The sequence below is a fragment of the Acinonyx jubatus genome, chromosome B4 (assembly GCF_027475565.1).
Source record: "Acinonyx jubatus isolate Ajub_Pintada_27869175 chromosome B4, VMU_Ajub_asm_v1.0, whole genome shotgun sequence".
Classification (NCBI taxonomy): Eukaryota; Metazoa; Chordata; class Mammalia; order Carnivora; family Felidae; genus Acinonyx; species Acinonyx jubatus.
Window position 1 is genome coordinate 65884303 of NC_069387.1, and position 25648 is coordinate 65909950.

General features: G+C 38.2%; 1 protein-coding gene and 1 pseudogene across 2 annotated transcripts in view; one reads left to right on the forward strand and one right to left on the reverse strand.

Moving 5' to 3' along the window:
• The window catches only part of CB4H12orf40 (chromosome B4 C12orf40 homolog), a 165483-nt gene that overhangs the window by 86789 nt on the left and 53046 nt on the right, over positions 1–25648 (forward strand). For both annotated transcript variants that reach the window (XM_015085066.3, XM_053226124.1), the window contains exons 2-3: positions 20658–20697; positions 24027–24165. In XM_015085066.3, the coding sequence (XP_014940552.1) occupies positions 24060–24165 (106 nt within the window). In that variant the 5' untranslated portion in view covers positions 20658–20697; positions 24027–24059. The remainder of the gene's footprint in view (positions 1–20657; positions 20698–24026; positions 24166–25648) is intronic.
• On the reverse strand, positions 22257–22917 carry LOC106986917 (cyclin-dependent kinases regulatory subunit 1-like; annotated as a pseudogene).

The following is a 25648-nucleotide window of genomic DNA, read 5'->3' on the forward strand; positions in this document are numbered from 1 at the left end:
GTTTATTGCGATTACCAATGTAGTGAAATGTATTGGAGAACATTTGCATAAAATCCAGGAAACTGTTTAAAATATCATTATAGTAGTTAGCTATATAATATTGCAGTTGTCAAAGTAGCAAATGACTTCTTAGGATTCATAGTTTATATCTGGCATGTTTTATAGCTTATATCTGGCATAGTTTATATCTGGCTGTTTTAATTATGTCCACATTTTTGTCAGGTATAAAATTCTACTTCCCCCTTTATTTAGGGGCTGTGTTTTCCTTTTGCTCTGTTATTTTTTTTTCTAGCTTTTTTGAGATATAATTGATAAATTATTGCTGGCTAGGACTTCCAGTATTAGGTTGAGTGAAAGTGGTGAGAGTGGACATCCTTATCTTGTTCCTGACCTCAGGGAAAAGCTGCTTTTCTCCACTGAAATATGATGTTAGCTGTGCATTTTTTGTATGTGTCCTTTATATGTTGAGGTATGTTCCCTTTAAACCTACTTTGTTGAGGGTTTTTATCCTGAATTGATGTACCTTGTCCAGTGCTTTTTCTGCATCTATTGAAATGATCATATTGTTTTTATCTTTTCACTTATTGATGTGATTTATCATATTGATTTTGTGAATATTGAACCACTCTTGCATCCCAGGAATAAATCTCACTTGATTATGGTGAATTTTTTTTTCTTTTTTTTTTAGTGCAGTGTTGGATTCAGTTTCCTAATATTTTGTTGAAGATTTTTGCAATTATGTTCATCAGAGATATTGGCCTTTAGGTCCCTTTTTTTGGCAGTGTCTTTATCTGGTTTTGGTATAGGGTAATGTTAGAGTCATAGAATGGATTTGAAAGCTTTCCTTCCTCTTCTATTTCTTGGAATAATTTGAGAAGAAATCTCAAATCTTCCTGATTCAGTTTTGGGAGGTTATTACGTTTCTAGGAATATATTCATTTTGTCTAGGTTGTCTAATTTGTTGGCATATAATTTTTCAAAATATTAGCCTTTATATATATATATTTTTTTAAAGTTTTATTTATTTATTTATTTGTTTATTTATTTATAGCACACAGGAGGAGCCGAGAGAGAGACAGAGAGAGACAGAGAGAGAGAGGGAGGGGGAGAGATAGAGAGGGGGACAGGGGGAGAGAGAGAGGGGGAGAGAGAGAGGGGGGGAGAGAGGGGGGGAAGAGGGAGGGGGGGAGAGAGGGGGGGAGAGAGGGGGGGGAGAGGGGGGGGGGAGAGAGGGGGGGGGAGAGAGGGGGGAGAGGGGGGGAGGGGGAGGGGGGAGAGAGGGGGAGAGGGGGGAGAGGGGGGGAGGGGGGAGGGGGGAGAGAGAGGGGGGAGAGGGGGGAGAGAGAGGGGGGAGGAGGGGGAGAGAGAGGGGGGAGGAGAGAGAGGAGGAGAGGGAGAAGGGGGAGAGAGAGAGGGGGACAGGGGGAGAAGGGGGAGAGATAGAGAGGGGGGACAGGGGGAGAGGGGGAGAGATAGAGAGGGGGGACAGGGGGAGAGGGGGAGAGATAGAGAGGGGGGACAGGGGGAGAGGGGGAGAGATAGAGAGGGGGAGAGGGGGAGAGGGGGGAGAGAGAGAGAGGGGGACAGGGGGAGAGGGGGAGAGATAGAGAGGGGGACAGGGGGAGAGGGGGAGAGATAGAGAGGGGGACAGGGGGAGAGGGGGAGAGATAGAGAGGGGGACAGGGGGAGAGGGGGAGAGATAGAGAGGGGGACAGGGGGAGAGGGGGAGAGATAGAGAGGGGGACAGGGGGAGAGGGGGAGAGATAGAGAGGGGGACAGGGGGAGAGGGGGAGAGATAGAGAGGGGGACAGGGGGAGAGGGGGAGAGATAGAGAGGGGGACAGGGGGAGAGGGGGAGAGATAGAGAGGGGGACAGGGGGAGAGGGGGAGAGATAGAGAGGGGGACAGGGGGAGAGGGGGAGAGATAGAGAGGGGGACAGGGGGAGAGGGGGAGGGGGAGAGATAGAGGGGGAGAGGGAGAGGGGGAGGGGGAGAGGGGGGAGAGAGAGGGGGGAGGATGGGGGAGGAGAGAGACAGGGGGAGAGCCCAATGTGGGGCTCGAACTCACCAACCATGAGACTGTGACCTGAACCAAAACCAAGTGTCAGTTGCTCAACTGACTGAGCCACCCTGGTGTTCCTAAATCTTCATATTTCTGTGGTATTGGTGTTTAATTCTCTTTTCTTTCTGATTTTATTTGCGTCTTCTCTTCTTTTTTTTCAGTTTTAAAAATTTTTTGATGAGTCTGGCTAAAGGTTTGTGAATTTTGTTGATATTTTTGAAAAGTAACCCCTGGTTTCATTGATCTGTTTTTTGTTTTAGTTTCTACTTCCTTTATTTCTGCTGTAATTTTTATTTCCTTCCTTCTGCTGACTTTGGGTTTTATTTGTTCTTTTTTTTTTTTTTTTTTTTTTAGCTCCTTTAGGTTGTTGTTTGTTTAAGATTTTTCTTGCTTTCTGAGGTAGGCCTATATTATTATAGACTTGTCTCATAGAACAGCTTTTGCTGTATCTCAAAGATATTGGACTGTTGTGTTTTCATTTTAATTGTCTCCATGTATTTTTTTACTTCTTTGATTTCCTGGTTGACCCATTGTTTAGTAGTATGCTATTTAACCTCCATGAATTTGTATTCTTCCAGTGTTTTTCTTGTGTTTGATTCTGGTTTCATAGTGTTGTGGTCAGAAAAGATGCATGGAATGACTTCATTTTTTTTTTTTTTTTTTTTAATTTGTTGAGACTTCTCTGTGGCCTAATATGTGATCTCTTCTGGAGAATATTCTAAGTGCACTTGGAAAGAATCTGCGTTCTGCTGTTTTGGGAGGGAATGTTCTGAATACATCTGTTAGATCCATCTGGTTCAGTGTGTCATTCAAAGCCACTGTTTCCTTGTTGATTTTATGTTTGGATGATCTGTCCATTGATGTAAGTGCGGTGTTAAAAGTCCCCTACTGTTATTGTATTATGATCAGTTATTTCCTTTATGTTTGTTACTGCTTTATGTATTTGGATGCTTCCACGTTGGGTGGTAAATATTTACGGTTGTTATACTGTCTTCATGAATTGTTCTCTTTTTGATTATATAGTGTCCTTCTTTGTGTATTGTCTTATTACAATCTTTTTTTAAAATCTTTTTTTTCTGATGTAAGTACTGCTAACCCGTCACGTCCATTTGGATGATAAATCCTTCTCTATCCCTTCACTTTCAATCTACGTGTGTCTTTAGTCTGAAAGGAGTCTCTTGTAGGCAATATATAAATTGGTCTTGCTTTTTAAATCATTTTGTCATCCTATGTCTTTTGATTGGAGTGTTTAATGTATTACATTCAAAGTAATTATTGATAGGTATGTACTTATTGCCATTTTGTTACTTGTTTTATGGTTGTTTTTATAGTTCTTTTCTGTTCCTTTCTTGATCTCTTGTCTCAGAGTTTGCTGGCTTTTTTTAGTGATCTCCTTGGGTTCCTTTTGCTTTAGTTTTTGCTTTAGTAGTATCTACTTCTGGTTTCCTATTTGTGTTACTATTAGATTTCTATATAACATATTCTTTATGTAGCAGTCTATATTAAGTTGATGGTCACTTAAGTTTGAACCCATTCTTTACTCCTTTCCCCCTCACATTTTAGGTACATGGTGTCTTATTTTACATCCTTTTGTGAGTCCCTTGACTGGTTTTTATAGATACACTTAATTTTACTATTGTGTTTTCTAATTTTCTTAGTTCTGCTCACGGTCTTCCCACTGAAAGAATCTCCTTTAACATTTCTCATAAGGCTGGTTTAGTGGTCATGAATTCCTTTAACTTTTGTTTTTCTGGGAAACTCTTTTTATCATTCCCTCTATTCTGGATGATAGCCTTGCTGGATACAGTATTCTTGACTGAAGGTTTTTCCCTTCGGCACTTTGAATATGTCATGCATGCTACTTCCTTCAGCCTGTGGAGTTTCTGCTGAAAATAGTTGATAACATTATGGGATTTTACTTGTATGCAACTGTTTTATTTTTTCTTGCTTTAAAAATTCTATGTCACTACTTTTTTTGTCATTTTAATTACTGTGTGTCTTGGTGTGGCCCTCCTTGGGTTGACTTTGTTGTGGACTCTCTGTGCCTTCTAGATCTGGATTTGTTTTCTTCAAATTCAGGAAGTTTTCAGCTATCGTTTCTTCAAATAAATTCTCTGGCCTCTTTTTTCCCTCTTTTCTTTCTGGTATCTTTGTAATGAAGATGTTATACTTGACAGTGTTGCTAAGTTCCCTAAGTCTATTTTAATTTTTATTGCTTTTTCCTCTCTTCTGTTCAGCTTGATTGCTGTCCATTACTCTATCCTCCAGGTTGCTGATCTGTTCTTCTGTTTTCTCTAATCTACTATTTATTCCCTTTATGTATTTTTAAGTTTTAGTTACTGACTCTGCATCTCTGATTGGTTCTTTTTTATGTTTTGTATCTCTTTGTTAAGGGTCTCACTGAGGTCCTCCACTCTTTTTTTGAAGCCCAGTGAGTATCTTTATAACTATTACTTTAAATTTTTTTTCAGGTATATTATCTGTTTCACTTAGCTCTCTTGTGATTTTGTCCTGTTCTTTCATTTGGGACATACTCCTCTGTTTTCTCATTTTGTCTGATTCCTTGTGTCTGTTTCTCTGTATTAGAAAGCTCCATCTTCTGCTCTTAAAAGTAGTAGCCTTATGAAGAAGAGGTCCTATACTGCCCTGAAGTGCAGCATCCCCTGTTTAGCAGAATCCGGTGCTTCAGGGGTATCGTGGGTGCGCACGCACGCATGCGTACTCTGCTGTTGTCGCTGAGCCAATGTTTCCTTCAGTCCAATCATTTGCAATGGCTCCCTTTGCCTGTTGTGGACAGACTTAGATCCCTGTGTTGCTATTGGGCCTGTCTGGGGCTGCCTTGGACTTGAGTTGTGTCAGACTAGGCTTTTGCCAGAGATGCAGTAGGACTGAACTGCAGGTGCTTTTCCTGTCTTGTTCCCTGAGAAGCTTTTGTTGGTGGTCAGGGCTTGCTGTCAGGCAAGATGCCTGCCCCCAGCCTACTTCTGGAGCCACAGTCTGACTGGTGTGTGTAGTTACCTTTCCCCTCCCTGGAACAGGAGTCACTTTTGAGTGGTCTTGGACCCTGCCAGGGCTGTTTGCACACTGCCAGGCTGTGTCACCACTTTGATGGATCTGACCAAAGGTGTATTGGAGGGGGCAGTTCCATGGGAGAATTCAGAGGCAGGTATGCTGTTAGAAAGTTAGGTAGCTAGTGGTGGCACTGTGCTGGTCCCTACAGCTGTCCTAGGGTCTAGGCTGCAGGGTGGGGGAGGGGAATGGTACCTGCCAGATATATTGTTCCCAGAGAAATCTTCCAATGATCCCTACCCCTCCAGCACATACTCTGAGATTAGTAAACAAATCTCCCCAGGCATTTTTTTTCAAACTGCTACTGTTAGTCTGTATCACCTGGCTGTTTCTTGTGCTGTGTCTCTAAGGGCAGGGACTCAGTTTCCCCTTGTCCTCTTGGCTATCCCAGAGCCAAGCCAACTCATTTTGTTCTTCCAGGTGTTAAGCCCCTCTGATTGTAAGAACTCAAGGAATTATGCCCCTCTAGTTTTCAACACCAAATGTTATGGAGATTTGTCTTCCCTGTATGGGTCCCCCATGCCTGAGGTGCAATGGCTCCCTGCTCAGAGTCCTCTCCTCTCCCCTCTTCTTGTGGGCTGCCATCCCTCCCTTCTACACACAGTCCCACACGTCCTCTTAGCTGTGGACTGCATCTCTGCCCTTCCTACCCTCTTCAATGTTGCCTTTTTTCTACATTTAGCTGTGAAGATGGAGACTCTGTTCTGCCAGTCGTGGGTTATTTTCTGGGTTATTTACACTGATATGGGTGTTATCTAGTTGTATCTGTGGGATGAAGTGAGCTTAGAGTCCTTCTACCCTGCCATCTTCCCCAGAACATCTTTTCTTCTCTCTCTGTTTGGTGCAAAAGTTTTTATTTATTTATTTATTTTCATCATTATATTTTTTATGTTTTAAATTTATATCCAAGTTAGTTAGCATATAGTGCAACAATGATTTCAGGAGTAGATTCCTTAATTCCTCTGACCCATTTAGCTCATCCCCCCTCCCACAACCCCTCCAATAACCTTCTGTTTGTTCTCTATATTTAAGTCTCTTAGGTTTTGTCCCCCTCCCTGTTTCTATATTATTTTTGCTTCCCTTCCCTTGTGTCCATCTGTTCTGTGTCTTAAAGCCCTCATATGAGTGAAGTCATATGATATTTGTCTTTCTCTGACTGACTGATTTCACTTGGCATAATACCCTCCAGTTCCATCTGTGTAGTTGCAAATGGCAAGATTTCATTCTTTTTGATTGCCGAGTAATACTCCATTGTATGTATCCATTCATCTATCTATGGACATTTGGGTTCTTTCCATACTTTGGCTATTGTTGATAGTGCTGCTATAAACACTGGGGTGTGTGTGTCCCTTTGAAACAGCACACCTGTATCCCTTGGATAAATGTCTAGTAGTGCAATTGCTGGGTTGTAGGGTAGTTCTACCTCCATACTGTTTTCTAGAGTGGCTGCACCAGCTTGCATTGCCAAAAAGAATGCAAAAGAGATCCTTTTTCTCCCCATCCTCACCAACATCTGTTGTTGCCTCCATTGTTAATGTTAGCCATTCTGACAGGTTTAAGGTGGTATCTCATTGTGGTTTTGATTTGTATTTCCCTGATGAGTGATGTTGAGCATTTTTTTCATGTGTCGGTTGGCCATCTGGATAACTTCTTTGGAGAAGTGTCTATTCATGTCTTTTGCCCCTTTCTTCACTGGATTATATATTTTTTGGGGTGTTGAGTTGGATAAGTTCTTTATAGATTTTGGATACTAACCCTTTATCTGATACGTCATTTGCAAATGTCTTCTCCCATTCCATCAGTTGCCTTTTAGTTTTGTTGATTGTTTCCTTCACTGTGCAGAAGTTTTTTATTTTGAGGTACCAATAGTTATTTTTTGCTTTTGTTTCCCTTGCCTCTGGAGACGTGTTGAGTAAGAAGTTGCTGCAGCCAAGATCAAAGAGGTTTTTGCCTGCTTTCTCCTTGAGGATTTCGATGGCTTCCTGTCTTACGTTTAGGTCTTTCATCTATTTTGAGTTTATTTTTGTGTATGGTGTTAAGAAAGTGGTCCACGTTCATTCTTCTGCATGTCGCTGTCCAGTTCTCCCAGCACCACTTGCTGAAGAGACTGTCTTTATTGTATTGGATATTCTTTCCTGCTTTGTCAAAGATTAGTTGGCCATACCTTTGTGGGTCCGTTTCTGGGTTCCCTATTCTGTTCCATTGATCTGAGTGTCTGTTTTTGTGCCAGTACGATACTGTCTTGATGATTACAGCTTTGTAGTATAGTTTGAAGTCCAGGATTGTGATGCCTTCTGCTTTGGTTTTCTTTTTCAAGATTGCTCTGGCTCTTTGGGGTCTTTTCTGGTTCCATACAGATTTTAGGATTGTTTGTTCTAGCTCTGTGAGGAATGCTTGTGTTATTTTGATAGGGATTGCATTGAATACGTAGATTGCTTTGGGTAGTATTGACATTTTAACAATATTTGTTCTTCCTATCCATGAGCATGGAACCTTTTTCCATTTTTTTTTGTGTCTTCTTCAATTTCTTTCATAGGCTGTCTATAGTGGAGCTTTTAGAGTTTTCTGTGTTAGGTATAATGTTATCTACAAATAGTGATGTTTGACTTCTTCCTTACCAATTTGGATGTCTTTTTTTTTTTTTTTTTTTTTTTTGTCTGAACACCACAGCCAGGATTTGCAATATTTTGTCGAACAAAAGTGGTGAGAGTGGATATCCTTGTCTTGCTCTTGATTTTAGAGAATAGCTTTCAGATTTTCACCATTGACTATGTTGTTAGCTGTGGGTTTGTCATATATGGCCTTTATTATGTTGTGGTATGTTCTCTATAAACCCATTTGCTGTGACTTTTTGTGATGAAAGGAGGTTGAATTTTGTCAAATGTTTTCTTTGCCATTATTGAGATGATGTGTGATTTTTATATTTCATTTTGTTAATGTGCTGTAGCATGTTGATATGTGTATATTGAACTATCTGTGCAGCTCTTAGTTAAAATGCAGTCGATCTTGGTGAATGATCCTTTTAATGTATTTTTAAAATTTTACTTTTGTTGTGTTGTGGTGTCAGGGTAACCCTTGCCTGATAGAATAAATTTGGAGGCACTTCTTCCTCTTCTGTTTTTTGGAATAGTTTGAGAAGGATAGGTATTAACTCTTATTTAGTAGAATTCACCTGGGAAGCCATCTTGTCCTGGCCTTTTGTTGAGTTCTTTGATTACTAACTTGATTTCATTGCTAGTAATGGTTTGTTCAGAATTTGCTTCTTCCTGTTCAATCTTGAAAGACTATTGTATGTTTCTGGAAGTTTATTAATTTCTTCATTTTTAATTTGTTGCCATATAATTTTTGTAGTTGTCTCTTACAATCCTGTGAATTTCTGTGGTATCATTTGTTCCTCATTTCTGGCTTAATTTTTTTGAGCCCCTTTCTCTTCTTAATGAATCTAAGTTTAAGAGTTTTTTTTATTTTTGTTTAACTTTTCAAAGAACCAGCTCTTAATTCATTGATTTTTTTTTTTTTCCTTTTCTTATAGTCTCTATTTTCTTTATTTCCATTTTAAGCTTTATTATTCCTCTCTACTAACTTTGGGCTTTTTTTTTTTTTTTTTTTTTGGTTCCCTTAGGTAAAAGGTTATATTACTTATTTGAGATGTGTCTTGTTTCTTGAGGTACACCTATATTGGTATAAAATTCCCTCTTAGAATTGCTGTTCCTATGTCCCCAATTTGAAAATTTGCATTCTCATTTGTCTCCAGATATTTTTGGGTTTCCTCTCTGATTTCTTCATTGATCCATTGGTTGTTTGGTAGCATGATATTTAGTCTCTACATATTTGTGTTTTTTCCAGGTTTTTTCTTGTAATTCATTTCTAGTTTCATACTGCTGTGATTAGAAAAATGCTTTATATGATTTCAGCCTTTTTAAATTTATTGAGACTGGTGTTGTGGCCCAACATGCACCCTGTTCTGGGGAACATCCTATGTTCTATGTTGAGAAGAATGTAGGGTACCTGGGTGGCTTAGTTGGTTAAGCGACTGACTCTTGGTTTTGGCTCAGGTCATGATCTCATGATTTCATGGATTCAAGTCCCTTGTCAAGTTCTGAGCTAACAGTATGGAGTTGCTTGGGATTCTCAGTCTCCCTCTCTCTCTGCTTCTCCCCCATTCCCACTGTCTCTGTCTCTCAAAATAAATAAATAAACTTAAAAAAATTTATGAAAAGAATGCATAATCTGTATTTGTATATATATCTGTCAAGTCCATGTGGTCTAATGTGTTGTTCAAATTCACTGTTGTCTTATTGATCTTCTGTCTGGATGATTTTCTATTGATGTAAGTGAGGTGTTAAAATACACTACTACTATTATATTAATCCACTACTGTGATTTCTCCCTTTGTGTCTGTTAGTATTGCTTTATGTATTCAGATGTTCCTGTATTGGGTGTACAGATATTTACAATTATTATAGTGTTTTTGGATTGATCTGTATATCATTACGTAATGCTCTTCTTTGTGTCTTGTTACAGTCTTTGTTTTAAAGTCTAGGTATTACGGCCCCAAATTTTTGTTTGTTTGCTTCCATTTGCTTGCAATATCTTTTTCTTTCTCTTCTCTTTCAGTTTGTATGTGTCTTTAGTTCTGAAGGTTTTTGTAAGTAGTGTATAATTTTTTTTTTTTAATCCATGCAGTCAGCCTATGTCTTTTGATTAGAGAGTTTATTCCATTTACATTTTAAGTAATTATTGGGGAGTGCTTGGGTGGCTCAGTCAGTTAAGCATCCGACTTTGGCTCAGGTCATGATCTCATGGTTCATGAGTTTGACCCCATCTAGAGCTCTGTGCTAACAGCTCAGATTCTGGAGCCTGCTTTGTATTCTGTGTCTACCTTTGTCTGTGCCCCTCCCCTGCTCACATTCTTTCTCTCTCAAAAATAAAAATTAAAAACTTTTAAAAAAAAATTATTGGTTGCGTACTTAAGCCATTTTATTCATTGTTTTCTTAGTTGTTTTTATAGTTCTTCTCTATTCTTGCTCTCTTCCCTTGTGAATTGCTGATTTTCCCTAGTGGTGTTTGTATTTATTTCTCTTTGTTCTTTGTGTATTTCATATAGGTTTTTAGTTTCTGGTTATCATGTGGCTTATATATAATATCCTTTGTATAATACAGTCTATATTAATTTGGATGTGACTTAAGTTAGAACACATTTATAACCACATTTATTGCCCTTTCCAAATTATATATATATTTTAGAGGTTTTTAAGATTTTATTTCTAAAATATATTTTTCATATTTTAGATGTTTTATTTTGTGTATTTCCTAATTTGTAGATATAATTGATTTTATTGCTTTTGTCTTTTGATTTTCATACTAGCTTTATAGTGATTGATCTAGTGTCTTTTCTATATATTTGCTTTTGCCAGTGAAATTTTTTTCCTTCCATTATTTTCTTTATCTTTGTTTGTCTTTCTTTTTCCCTTGAAGAAGTCCCCTTAATATTTTTTGTAAGCCTGGCTTTGTGGTGATGAACTCCTTTTTTGGGAAACTCTCTCTCTTTTAATTCTGAAAGATTACAGGGTAATCTTACAGGGTAAAGGATTCTTATAAGTTTTCTCCTTTTATTATTTTGAATATATCATGTACTTACTTTTGGTCTGCAAAGTTTCTCCTGAAAAATCAGCCAATAGTCTTATATGATTTCTCTTGTATGTAACGATTTGCTTTGCTCTTGCTTCATTTAAGATTCTCTCTTATCTGTAACTTTTGAAATTTTAATTATTGTATTTATGTAGACCTTCTTGGGTTCATCTTGTTTGGGCTTTCTGTGCCTCCTGGACCTGGATGTCTATCTCTTTCTCCAAGTTAGGGAAGTTTTTAGCTATTATATCTTCAAATAAGTTTTCTGCCCCATTCTGTCTCTCTCTTTTTCTCTGGGACCCTTATAATGTTAATGCTATTATGCTTGATATTATTCCAGAGATTCCTTAAGCTATCCTCATTTTTTTTTCCTTTTTTTCTATTTGTTTCTTTTTTGTTATTGTTCTTGGGTGCTTTACATTACCCTGTCTTCCAGATTGCTATCTATTTTTATGCAGTCTCTTTTTTTTTTTTTTTTTTTACATTTTATTTATTTTTGAGAGAGAGAGAGACAGAGCACAAGTGGGGGAGGGGCAGAGAGAGGCAGAGACACAGAATCCGAAGCAGGCTCCAGGCTCTGAGCTGTCAGCACAGAGCCCGATCCGGGGCTTGAACTCACGAGCCGTGAGATGATGACCTGAGCCGAAGTTGGATGCTTAACCGACTGAGCCACCCAGGCGCCCCTTCTGCATTCTCTTAATCTGTTGTTATTCACTGTGATATATTTTTCCTTTCAGTTATTTTTTTAGTTTTGATGGTTCCTTTTTATATTTTCTATCTCTTTGTTGAAGTTCTGAGTTCATCCACTCTTCCCTCAACTTCAGTGAACATCTTTATGACCATTAGTTTGAACTCTTTAGCAGGTAGATGACTTATCTCTGTTTAGTTTTCTGTGGTTTTGGTCTTTTGTTTAGAACATATTCCTTTGTCTCTTTATTTTTTTCTGATTCTATGTTTGTTTCTGTGTATTAGGGAGGTCAGCTCCTGGTTTTGAAAGTAGTGGTCTTCTGTAGAAGGCATCCTGTGGCACCCAGTAGTGCAATTACCCCTTGTTACAAGAACCAGGCACTCTAGGGGTATCCCCTTTATGGGCTGCATGTGGCTTCCTGTTGTGATTGTAACTTCTGTGGGTTCCCTGGTAGTTTGGACTGGCCCCCAAGCCAACTGTCTGCAATGATTGGCCCTGACTGCTATGGGTGCACTGCTGGGCAAGACTGGGCACTGGAATGGCTGGCTGAGAAGGCCCATCTGCAACTGCAGTGGGCATGCTGGTGGCTTGGCCTGACTTCCCCTTCTCTGGGGCAAGAACTGCTTTAGAGTGGCGCTAATCTCCGCTGGGGCTGCTGGGTGTGGCGGGGTGGGAGCTGCTTTGGAGGGGTGCCTGTTGGGACAGGTGGGTTAGGTAGTGCATAATTTCAAGGGAATGCCAGGCTGGAACCAGCGGTACTAGCAAAGTACATGGAGAGCACATAGAGAGCACACAGAGAGTGTTGGAACTGGCTCTTGCAAGAATCTGACCAGCTAGGTTGAAGGAGGGCAAGAAAAGTTGTGCCAGCATTTCTATTCCCAGAGAAAGCTTCTACAGATCCCTGCCCGTCTGGCACATGCCCTAAAATTGGTCAATAAATCTTTTATTTATAACCCTGGTGCTTTTCAATATGCTATTTTTATTCTGAGTCTTGGACTGAGTGATTAGTATGCTGGCTCTTTAAGAGTGGAATATCAGTTTCCTGTATCCCTCTGGCTCTCTTGCAGTAAAGCCCCCCTGACTCTGAAATCCTGACCCCCAGCAGGGCTGGGTGTGCCTGATAAGGGGTTTGATTCCCTCACTCCTCACCAGGACCTCCATCCCTATGATATCCTTCCTGTTTGTAGGTTGTCTCACCAGAGGGTTTTTTCCTGGCTGTAACTCTGCCCTTGCTACCCTTCTCAGTGTGGCATTAGCTGTGGAGGATCTGTTCTGCCAGTCTTCAAGTCATTTGTAGAGTGAGTTGTATATATACAATTGTTGCCTTGCTATGTCTGTGTGAAGAGGTAGGCTCAGGATCTTCCTACTCCTTGATCCTCCCTAAATTTCCCTCTTTCTCCCAGTTTTGACAGAATGGTCTTATGAAGGAATTGAATCTCCTTGATCAGCAGGCTCTACCTCCTAGTTGTCTCTCAAACTTTTATTATTGTCCAAGCCTCCTTTGTTCTGTTTCTTAGTAGTAGGTGGGTCCTAGTGGGTAAGATAGAGTTAGCACCTGGTTGCTAACTGCCTTGAGGTATGCATGTATTTAAGCTCCTTCCAGGAAAAAAGAAAAAAACAAAACAAAAAACTGAGAGGTGAGCTTTTTTGCTTGCTCTAGCTGTGCTGGACTCCTTGGACAGCCTCTGGGTTGTTTTCTATGCCCAAAGAACTATTTCATTGTTTGCTACATTTCTGTGGGAATGGTGAATGCAAACCCCATTGACTATTAGAATCAGGTGATCTGGAGACCAGTCCTTTAGGTGGCTGTCATAAAAGTTGTGGTGTTAAATATGCTGTACAAGCTATTTCCTAGTAGATACTGGAGATTTGGTTTCATTGGAGTGGGGAGAAGGCATGAGAGAGGTTTGCAGTCTTCCAAGGTCTCTGAAGATCACAGGCAGCTTGTTAATGCTTGCTAGATTAGGATCTTTGCCCCAGGGCAGTATTTTTTAAGGTAAACAGATAAACCTTTTTCAGAGAAATAATGGATTTAAGAGATTTTGCCTAGTTACTTCTTGCTTAGCCCTGGGGTGATAGGCTAAGAATTGTTTCTTTGTTTACTAATGTTCTATTGGTTTCTTGAGTGGAAGCCCCTTTGGTTATCAGTGTCAGGACATCCAGTGACTTGTTCTTTGGGTGACAGCTATATTGGCTGGAGCACAGCATCCTCTTCTAAGGAGATGCTGGTAAACTGGAGCGGTTTAGAAATAGGCAGGAGAGGTATCCTCTGGCTTTCTAATTTCTGATGGAATTATCAGCCTGACTCTCAGGCGGGAGCTTTTAAAATATGGAGATAAACCTTTTTCAGGGAAAGGCTGGGAGATAGATGATTTACCTGCTCACTCCATGCTGAACCCTCAGGGATAGCTGTGATGAATGCTGCATGCCCATTATGAATTGCTTATTTGTTTGCTATGTCTTGTGGGTCTCCTGGACATAGGCCCTGTTGGCTTTCAGAACTACATTTTTAGGAACCTGACTCTCCGGTGAGAGTTGGAATGCTGTATATGGAGTACAAACCATTTGCTTCTCTGGTCAAAACTAGGAGTTGGGGGTTCCCTCCTCACTATATGGCACTGTGCTATGGCTGGGGGGAGGGCGTGTTTATGGTAAGTGTGTCTGAGCCTTTCCTACTCATTTCAGTGTGGGTATTTTCTCATTTATCTAGTACGTAGGAGTCACTCAGCTAGTTTCTGGATCTCTTTCAGAGGGAATGTGGTACGTTTGGTGTGTCTGGGAAGAGGGGAGCTCAGGAGCCTTCTATATTGCCATTTTGCTCAACCCTTGGGGAGCAAAAAAAAAAAAAAGAATAACATTGTTATTGTGATATTCACCTTTTCACCTAAGCAAATCCATTAGAACATTAGATGCAACTGTTAGGAACACACACACACACACACACACACACACACACACACACGCACACACACACATACTTCTGACATAGCCACATAAAAAATTACTTTTGAGTCACTAACTTCTTAATTTCATTGTATAACATTTTTTAAGTAGCTGTTTACACTCTTTGGCAGCCCAGCATCTGAGCCCCTTGTTGGCATGTGGGATATTTCCCACCTTATGAGTTTTGGTGCTAGGCATAGGCCACATTCCTCTATAGAATCTGGCAAAACAAAACAAAACAAACCCAGATACTTGTTTCAGTCTGTTTTGCAGCTAGGGAATGGGCATATGATCTAAGCTCAGACTTTGATGCACTTGTCCTGTATATTGAATAGCAGTTAAGGAATACAGAGCATCTATTGTAGTTGTAGGCACTTGTAGGTGCTGCAGCAGGATTGAATTTTCAGAGGCAGTAATGTCATTGATGCCAGAAGGAGGTATTTACTGTTCAGCAGTGGAGAGGGTGAAGCCACCTTGGCGCCTCTGGCCAACCTGTTAGAGTCTTTAACTTTTAGCAAGCACCTTCAGGCCTCATGATTAACTAAACCTTTGTCTATCTATAGATCATGCATGGTTTCCTAGAAAGACTCAGAATCTAAACCCTCTTATACAACCTCCAACCACCACAATGACATTTGTAGCTAGCACCATTGAGTCTGTAAGCATTCAAGGAGTGTTACCACTGTGTCCCCTTTTACTAATTTAAAAAATTTTTTTTTAATTTTTAAATTTAATTTTTTAAAGCTTTTTTTAATGTTTATTTATTTTTGAGACAGAGACAGACCAGGAATGGGGGGGGGGGTAGAGAAAGAGGGAGACATAGAATCTGACGCAGGCTCCAAGGCTCTGAGCTGCCAGCACAGAGCCCAATGCAGGGCTTGAACTCACAAGTCGCGAGATCATGACCTGAGCTAAAGTTGGACACTCAACCAAGTGAGCCACCCAGGTGCCCCTAGTTTTTTAAAGTTTTTATTTAAAGTCCAGTTGGTTAACATAAAGTGTAATATTATTTTCAGGTGTACAATATAGTCATTCCACACTTCCATAAAACACCTAGCGCTCCTCACAAGTGCTCTCCTGAATTCACATTACCTATTTAATCCATCCCCCCACCCACCTCTGCTCTGGTAAACATTAGTTTGTTTTCTGTAGTTAAGAGCCTGTTTCTCAGTTTTCCTCTTTCTTCCTCCCCCCCCCACCCATGATCATTTGTTTCTTAAATTCCATGTATGAGTGAAATCATATTTCTGTTCGTCTGTCTCTATTTTGCTTAGTGTAATACTCTCTAGCTCCATCCACATATTGTGAATAGTAAAATTTCATTCTTTTTTATGGCTGGGTAATACTCCATTTGTGTGTGTGTGTGTGTGTGTGTGTGTGTGTGTGTGTGTGTGTACCCACACACACATACATACACCACATCTTTATCCATTCATCAATCAGTGGACATTTAGGCTGTTAGATAATTTGCCTACTGTCGATAATGCTGCTATAAACATCAGGGTGCATGTATCCCTTCAAATTAGTATTTTTGTAGTCTTTGGGTAAATACCTAGTAGTGCAAATGCTGGGTTATAGGGTAGTTCTATTTTTAACTTTTTGAGGAACCTCCATATCATTTTCCACAGTAACTGGGCCAGTTTGCATTTCCACCACCAGTGCAGGAGGGTTCTCCTTTCTCCACATCCTCACCAAAACCTGTTGTTTTTTATGTCCTTTATTTTAGCCGTTTTGACAGGTGTGAGTTGTTATCTCATTGTAATATTGATTTAAATTTCCCTGATGATGAGTGATGTTGAGCATCTTTCCGTGTGTCTGTTGGCCATCTGTATGTCTTCCTTGGAAAAATGTCTATTCATGTCTTCTGTCCAATATTTTAACCAGATCATTTGTTTTTTGGGTGTTGAATTTGATAGGTTCTTTATAGGTTTGGATACTAACCTTTTATCAGATACGTCATTTGTGAATATGTTCTCCCATTCTATAGGTTACCTTTTAGTTTTGTTGATTGTTTCCTTTGCTGTGCAGAAGCTTTTTATTTTAATGAAGTCCCAATATATTTTTGCTTTTGTTTCTCTTGCCTCAAGAGGCATATCTAGTAAAAAGTTGCTATGACTGATGTGAAAGAGGTTGCTGCCTTTGTTCTGCTCTAGGGTTTTGATGTTTTCCTGTCTCACATTTAGGTCTTTATCCATTTTGAATTTGTTTTGTGTACAGTGTAAGAAAGTGGTCCAATTTTGTATTTTTTTAGCTCTTTTTTTTTTTTTTTTTTTTTGGTAGTCTCCATGCCTAAATGGGGCTTAAACCCCTGACCGTGAGATCAAGAGTCACATGATGTACTGACCAAACCAGCCAGGCACCCCCAGTTTTGTTCTTTTGTACATTGCTGTCTAGTTTCCAACACTATTTTTTGAAGAGACTGTCTTTTTTCCATTGCATATTCTTTCCTGCTTTGTCAAAGATTAATTGACCAGATAGTCGTAGGTTTTTTTTCTTTTACTGATTAACTGCCCTAAAGTTCCTTTAAAAATCTTTGGGTCAGGCAGAAACCTTGGAGTTGGTTTTTGCACAGGAGTCTGCCTTCTTCCCAGGTGGCCAGCCTCCTGAATAAAGCTCAAATTCCTTTCCAATCAAAGCTCTTGAGTATTGGCTTTTCAAGTGACAGGCAGCCAAACTTGGGTTTTTGGTGACAGTGGTATAGTCAGTGGTGTCCAGGGTTCACCATGTCAGCAGTGATGTCCTATGAAACTAATTATGGCATGATTTTTTACTATGACCTCACAACAGCCTCGATTTCTTCTTCCTACTGGTTGCCAAACTTGCTTTCTCAGCCTTCTTGCCAGGTCTGTTGGCTACCCAGCTTCCTTCTAATACATTTATTTTCTGTTTAACCAAAGGGGCTTTCAGTTTCTTGTAACCAAGAATCCTAATTGATGCGATGTTTTTTTCTTTAGTGCACCTCATTGAGAGTGATTATATTCAGTAAAACATTTAGACACTGTTGGGTAGCATTGGTTTCCTTTATAACAATCTAAAATGTCCTATTTAAGAAATTACCTTTGACTTCTACATCAGGATCCTTTTTCACTCTCATTATGGTCTAGTGATTAGTGGATTAGTAGGCTGATCTAGGAGCTAGTCTTGAGTTCCTAATGCACTTTTCTTAGGCACATAGTGATGGGGATTGTGTAGTACAAAGAATTTGGTGAGAGCCATAAGAAGTGTCCTGGATAATGGAAAATCAACCTGGAATAAAAGCACTTGATCTATGCATATATAAAGACTGTATTTAGATTTTGGCTTGTCCCTAATTCTGCTGATTTTCATAATGTGAGAACTGCTGATAGAATTGATATTTCTTTTTATTATCTGTTTATAATCTGAAATGCTTAATATTGCTGGCTCTGTCATACTTTTTATATTTCTGAACTTTAAAAGTCTCTTTGTACTCTGTGCAAGTTTTTGTAAATTTTAAAATGATGGAGAATAAACTAATCTCTCTGGTCTTATCTAAACTTAGCATTTGAGATGCCAGTGAAATGTAATTTATTTTCCTTTTTTCCCCTAAAATTTGAATGCCAGCAGTACACTTTTGCTGCATAGAACAGAATAGATTGGATTCTTTGATCAATGAACTTAAACTGGTCAATGAACACATAGCTATTGGGAAATATGCTAAAGAACAAGTCCAATAAATGGCAAAGTATGAGGGTATTCAGTAACTGTCATTCATGTAGTTTATGAAAATTTGGAAAATTTTCATTTGGAAAAACGAACGGCTTTGTGATGTATTCACAGTCGACATACTTGGAAAGTAGTGTAGTGTACTGGTTAAAAACTTCACACTCAGAATTCTTGTATTTGAATCCTGGTTCTACCACTTACTAGCAGTGTGACCTTGGGTAAGTTACTTAACCTTTTTGTGTCTTAGTTTCTCCATCAGTAAAATGGGGATAAAAATAGATACAATTTTATGGAATTGCTGTGAAGATTAAATGAGTTTATACATATAAAGTATTTGAAGTATTAGAGTGGTAAGATATATGGTACTCGTTATTAGGTATTATTTTCATGTTATTTCATATAGCTAAGATACATTTGATTATTTTACTTACAATTCTTGCACAAATCTTGAAAATTTGAGACCATAGTTTCATGTATATCTAAAAGCTATATTGTGCATGGCAAAAAAACAGACACATAGAACAATGGAAAAGAATAGAAACCCTAGAACTAGACCCTCAAACATATGGCCAACTAATCTTTGACAAAGCTGGAAAGAACATCCAATGGAAAAAAGACAGTCTCTTTAACAAATGTGCTGGGAGAACTGGACAGCAACATGCAGAAGATTGAAACTAGACCACTTTCTCACACCATTCACAAAAATAAACTCAAAATGGATAAAGGACCTGAATGTGAGACAGGAAACCATCAAAACCCTAGAGGAGAGAGCAGGAAAAGACCTCTCTGACCTCAGCCGTAGCAATCTCTTACTCGACACATCCCCAAAGGCAAGGGAATTAAAAGCAAAAATGAACCTTCTTGGGACCTTATGAAGATAAAAAGCTTCTGCACAGCAAAGAAAACAACCAAAAAAAATTAAAAGACAACCAACAGAATGGGAAAAGATACTTGCAAATGACATATCAGACAAAGGGCTAGTATCCAAAATCTATAAAGAGCTCACCAAACTCCACACCCGAAAAACAAATAACCCAGTGAAGAAATGGGCAGAAAACATGAATAGACACTTCTCTAAAGAAGACATCCGGATGGCCAACAGGCACATGAAAAGATGCTCAACGTCATTCCTCATCAGGGAAATACAAATCAAAACCACACTCAGATATCACCTCATGCCAGTCAGAGTGGCCAAAATGAACAAATCAGGAGACTCTAGATGCTGGAGAGGATGTGGAGAAACGGGAACCCTCTTGCACTGTTGGTGGGAATGCAAATTGGTGCAGCCTCTCTGGAAAACAGTGTGGAGGTTCCTCAAAAAACTAAAAATAGACCTACCCTATGACCCAGCAATAGCACTGCTAGGAATTTATCCAAGGGATACAGGAGTACTGATGCATAGGGGCACTTGTACCCCAATGTTTATAGCAGCACTCTCAACAATAGCCAAATTATGGAAAGAGGCTAAATGTCCATCAACTGATGAATGGATAAAGAAATTGTGGTTTATATACACAATGGAGTACTACGTGGCAATGAGAAAGAATGAAATATGGCCCTTTGTAGCAACATGGATGGAACTGGAGAGTGTGATGCTAAGTGAAATAAGCCATACAGAGAAAGACAGATACCATGTGTTTTCACTGTTATGTGGATCCTGAGAAACTTATCAGAAACCCATGGGGGAAAGGAAATGGTAAGGAAAAAAAAAAAGGAGGTTAGAGTGGGAGAGAGCCAAAGCATAAGAGACTGTTAAAAACTGAGAACAAACTGAGGGTTTATGGAGGGTGGGAGGGAGGGGGGGGTGGGTGATGGGTATTGAGGAGGGCACCTTTTGGGATGAGCACTGGGTGTTGTATGGAAACCAATTTGACAATAAATTTCATATATTGAAAAAAAACTATATTGTGCAGATCTGCTTGTATTGTCATGAATGTTTTATAGCATTCCAGTATTACTAAGAGAGCAAATATTTTGGTAACTGTTAAATACTGTACTTTCACTGGGATTTAGTGCAGTGTTTAGCACAAAGATCATAGGTATAAGGTGCATCTATAATGACTAGCTATTTTTTTTTTTAAAGAAGTTAGATGATTTCAAAAACACTTAGCTGATACATTAATATAACTCAGGTTGCTCTAATAATAAACTTAACATTTCCTCAGATCCTATATGGATTTTGATCTTCTCTCTAATCCCTCTCGATTTTAGTAGAATATTGAAATACAAGGAAAGGCAAGAAAATAGCAGTTTTGACCAAGAATATTGCTATCAGATGAGAATGTTTCAGGGATACATCTTTTCCAATGCATTGCTTTCTCTTTGCTTATATTGATTTTATAATTCAGATTTTTTAATGTTTTTTATTTATTAGAGGTTAGTCTTTATTCTTGAATTTTCTAAGAAAATTTTTTGAAGTAGTATATGCTATAAATAACATTTTCATAGTTTTCTTTTCAAAAAATAATATAATTGTTACTATACTTTTCGATGTTAATTTCAAGTCTTCAGCCAAAATGGCAATCATTTAAGACACTATTTTTTTAACCATTATATTTTTTTGTTTTGCTTCTTTTTTCAGTACCAGGGTTCTGATCAAGCAGGAAAGGAGAAAGCAAAAGGTAAAAAAAAATATATTTTTATTTATATCAGCATTATGAGAACAGTGATCTTCTGAAATATTTTTCGAAGGTTAATAAATTCACCTAAGTAACTAAAAGACTATCCAGTTTTCTCTGTTTATAGATAGCTTGTATAGCCAACCATTTTGCTCAGGTAGAGACTTAAAGATCATTGTTGATTCTAGCTCCAACATATATCCCATGTCTGATCACTTCTCACTACATGTGCTATCAGTACCCCAATTCATATCGTTTATTGCCTAGAGTATTATGATGGTCTTAGAACCTGTCTCCTAACTCTTTTATTAGTTCTTTTTCTTACATTGATTTTATTATATAAAGTTGAGCATGTATGTATCTTACAACTGAGTAGTGTATATTCAAGAGAAACTCTTCCACATGTGTACTTTGAGACATATACAAGCTTGTTTGGATCTTTGTTACGTAGCAAAAAGAGGAGAAGGCAAAAGAGAAGGGTGAGAGCCTGGGGAGGGAAGGAGACCATCCAAATGTCCATTAGCAGTAGAATGGTTGAATTGTGGGATACCCAAGTAATGGTACAGCAGTGAAAATGTATCAACTACATAGAATTAATGTAGATGACTCCCCCAAACATAATTTTGAACAAATGTCACAAGTCACAGAATGTAAGCAGTAGCATTCTGTTTGCCAAAAGTTCCAAAACAGAAAAAAAATATGTTCAAAGCTCATAAAATTTAAAAAGCAAGGGAGTGATTATAATAAAAGCAGGATAGTTATTAACTTAGATGATGTCTCACTATAAATTTAACTTGTATTTTCTGGACTACTAATAAGGTTATCTTTTCATCCGTGTTTCCTCTTTTGTGAAGTACTTCTCCAAGTATTTTTTTTACATTTTTTTTAGTGGTGTTGGTCTTTTGCTTATTGTCTTTATATATTTAGAATTTTTTGTTGGTTATATGTGTACTCTGTAGCTTTTATTTTTCTTTTCTTAATGCTGTCTTTGAAGGAAAGTTACTAATTCTAATGTAATTGAACTTACCAATTTTTTTCTGTTTTATCTTTCATTCCTTTGTAGTCTGTTCTTCATGTAGCAGTTAGTATGATCTTTTAAAAGCACAAATCAGAATTTGTCATCCTCCTGCTTAAAAGCTTCAGTTGTTTTTCACTGCTTTTATTTTATTATTTTTTAAATTTTTTATATTATAAAAACTTCCTCTTTTATCAAGGTAACATGGAACAGATTTCTTGAGTAAAATGGAAAGTTTCCAATACAATGAAACATAAAACACCATACATACAATACTTGGCAGAAAAAACAAAAGAGCAAGTTTACACAGTCCCTGTAATAGCCATGACCTTATTCTTAGATTAGTTGCTTCCTCCATCTACCAAGTGTATTCTGCTGGGTACAGAGCTCTGCATGGCTTCTGGGGTCGCACTCAGCCAAGGCTGCAGCCCAAATAGCACTCATCTGGCTGGGCCATGGTGCTGTTGGCTCTGCTCACTTGAAGCAGAGCAGTCACCAGCACATTCAAACAGTCTGAATATCCTTTCAATATCAAAGGGAGAAACAAGAAAGTAACATAATAATGTTATCAGAAAGATGTTAGCTTCATTTCTTTGGCTTCTTGGTCAGTGTCCTCCAGAACAAGATGTGAGGTTCTGGTTCATGGATCATATAATGGACCCATCCCTGACTCTGCTGAAAGCCAAGATGCCTCCAAGTTCAGATTCAGCTATCAAATGTGCTTGAGACTGGCGTGGCTATGCCCTTGGGCAACATGGCATGCTGTACTGGAACTCCTCCTTGTTGTATTTGTCCGCATGGTAAATCTGTTTGTGCGATTGTGCGATGTGATCGCTCCACCTGAGGACCTTCAGCCAACCTCTAAACAACTCCCAGCAGCACACCACTGCTTTTAGAGTAATACTGATTTAACCATAGCCGAAAAGGACCTGAAGGATTTACACCTTCCCTACTTCTCTGACTTTCTTACTACTCACCCTGTTATTCATTGTGTTTTAGCTACACTGAACTTCTTTCTGCCATTCTTCTCTTTGTCTGGAATATTCCTCCTCAAGATATTTGCATGCCTAGCTTATCAACATTTGTGTTTCAGCCAAAATATCTCCTCTTAACATTGTTTTTCTCTGATCTCAGCATCTAAGTAGCTCCCCACTCTCTAGTTACTTTCTCTCCAGGACCCTTTTTGAGTCCTCACTCTTCTCTTTCATAATCTCGTATTTAGTTATAAGTTTGTTCTGTCGTCCCTCACCTTCATTAATATATATTCATCAGAAGAGGAATTTTATTACTTTTGTTTATTTTATATCGCCTGTGCCTGGAATTGTGACAAGCAATAACGTAGACATTCAGTAAATAAACCATGAATATAGTCTGTCTCCAGATTTTTTTTTTTTTTTTAATATTCTAACTCTGGATCATTCTTGTGAATATTTATAAGAAAGGAAAAGACATATGGCCCTCCCCCAAAGTGTTGATCTCTAGTTAGGCTTCTTTTCTTTTAAAGGAAATGTATGACATTTTCAAAGTCATACTTCCCCAAAGTACTCTTTCCCAGCTCTATTTTTTAATCCTTTCATACTCATTAGATGACTTTGTCTTATATTTTAGAGGAAATAGAAGGTATCATGAGAATTATCTCAGATTTCTACTACCAGTTCTGTAAACTATCTTATATCTTCACTAAATCTTTCCCTTCTGTGACTGTGGAAGTACTGTAGTTTCCTCTAGTCAAAGGAATCTGCAGTCTGGATTCCATCTTTCTCAGGGACTTCATGGCATCAATTAATTCTTCTCTTTCTTATATCCTCAACCAGTCACTGTCAGCTGGAGGCTTTACACTGATACTCAAACATACTTAATTTTCCCCTATTAAAACAATTTTTGCTCCCTTTCTGGGTCCTTTCCCTTTCCTGCTATGCCTCTTCACTCTTATCTCCCATTCACTTCTCAGTCCACTCCACAGTACAACCGTTGCTAATGGCAAAGTAGGAGTCATGGAAGGATAACAAAGGGAATTAAATTGGCAACTTTCTACATTTCATATAATTTTTAATCTTTTGATACCGGGGAATGGCTCTGTTTTAAAGTCATTATGTTTAACAAAAGAAAGATTTTAAGAGGCTGTGAAATTAAGAGTCTTTGGGCAAATTATAAGTCATCATGATTGATTTCAGTTTATATGTAAACATATAAAGGGGGTATCAAAAATATAAAAATGTCAAGTCAACTATTTAATAGCATTATTGCTTTTTTATTTTTATGATTCTGCCTAAAACCATATGGCTATTGTAATAACTTTTATTTTTAATTGTTTTAGGAATATTTTGAAAAGAAAAGGTTAAAATCAAAAATGAAATTACTGGGGGTTTTATCCCCTGTCAAAAATTCCACTGTCAGTTTAGACCTCCTTAACTTGTATATGGTAAATCACATATCTTGCCAGAAGAAAACACCTGGTAAGTCTTTTCATTAGCATTTTGTTTTGACTCTAATGTAATCGTAACATTCAGTTTTCTAATAAAATTGTAACTTTAGAACTCAAAGTATAAATTAGTACTTTTGTTAATTCTTAAAATCTTTTGTGGCTTCATATTTTTAAGTTATGTGTTATATAAAATTAACTTTATAAGGTATGGTCAAACATTATATTGCAGTTGTTTTAGTTACTACATTAGTCTGCTTAAGCAGATAGTTACCAAAGTTAGCTAAAGAGCTAAGGGAATGAATGTCTTTACTGTCTTACAGTATTTAGAGAATTTGTTTGAAAGGAGGCACTGAAGAAGGTTTTTCCATTAATGATTAGTTTCATATATCACAACTTGAATAATTTCTTAGGCATTCTTAGAACGTTAACTATAGTAGTCTAATACTTCAAAACAAAGTTCATTTGCCTATGTTTAGAGTCTTCAAGTAAATAAAAAGTTTAGACAGAGTATATTTTTGTCTCAAGGGAACTTGTGTGTGATATTTAATCTTCAAGATATGTGCTAAAATGAGAGCCTAAGAAATAAGACTGTTCATAAAGGAGGATAGAAATTGCTTATAACTACTGTTAGTATATCCTCTTTTCCTTTCTCTGCCATTTTTGTATCTTACTCTGCAGATGACGGTTTACACAAGGAAATTTAGTTATACTTTAAAAGTAAATATATTATTTATGGATTTTAGCAATAAAATTTTTTGTTGTAAATCTGATTGATTTATTTACCTTCTTTTTCTTCACTTAACGTAATACAGTGTTATCGGCCACAGTCAATGATGTTTACTCATTTTATAGCTGAAAGTTTGCACCCTCTGCAAACCTGTATTTCCCCTACTCCACAGTCCCTAGCCCCCAGCATCCACTTTTCTACTCCATTTCTATGAATTTGACTTTTTTTTTTTTTTTTTTTTTTTTTTTTAGATTCCATATGTAAGTGATACCATGCATTATTTGTCTTTCTCTAGCTTATTTCAGTTACCATGCCTTTACGGTCCACCCAAGTTGTCACAAATGGCAGGATTTCCTTCATTTTCATGGCTGAAGAATATTTTGTCATATGTGTATACCACATCTTCTTTACCCATTCATCCACTGACACACACTCAACCTATTTCCATATCATGGCTATTGTGAATAATGTTTCTGTGAACATGGGAGTGCAGGTATCTCCATATGATGCTCTTTTCATTTCCTTTCAATATATACTCAGAAGTGGGATTCCTGAGTCCTATGGTAGTTCTACTTTTAATTTTTTGAGGAACATACATTATGTTCACTGTAGTAGCTCCATCCATTTACATTCCTACCAACAGCATGCAAGAGTTCTCTTTTTCTACATCCTTGCTGGCACTTGTTTATCTCTTGCCTTTTTGATGATAGCCATTCTAACAGGTATGGGTTGATATCTCATTGTGGTTTTGATATGCATCTCCCTGAAGATGAGTGATGTTGAGCAT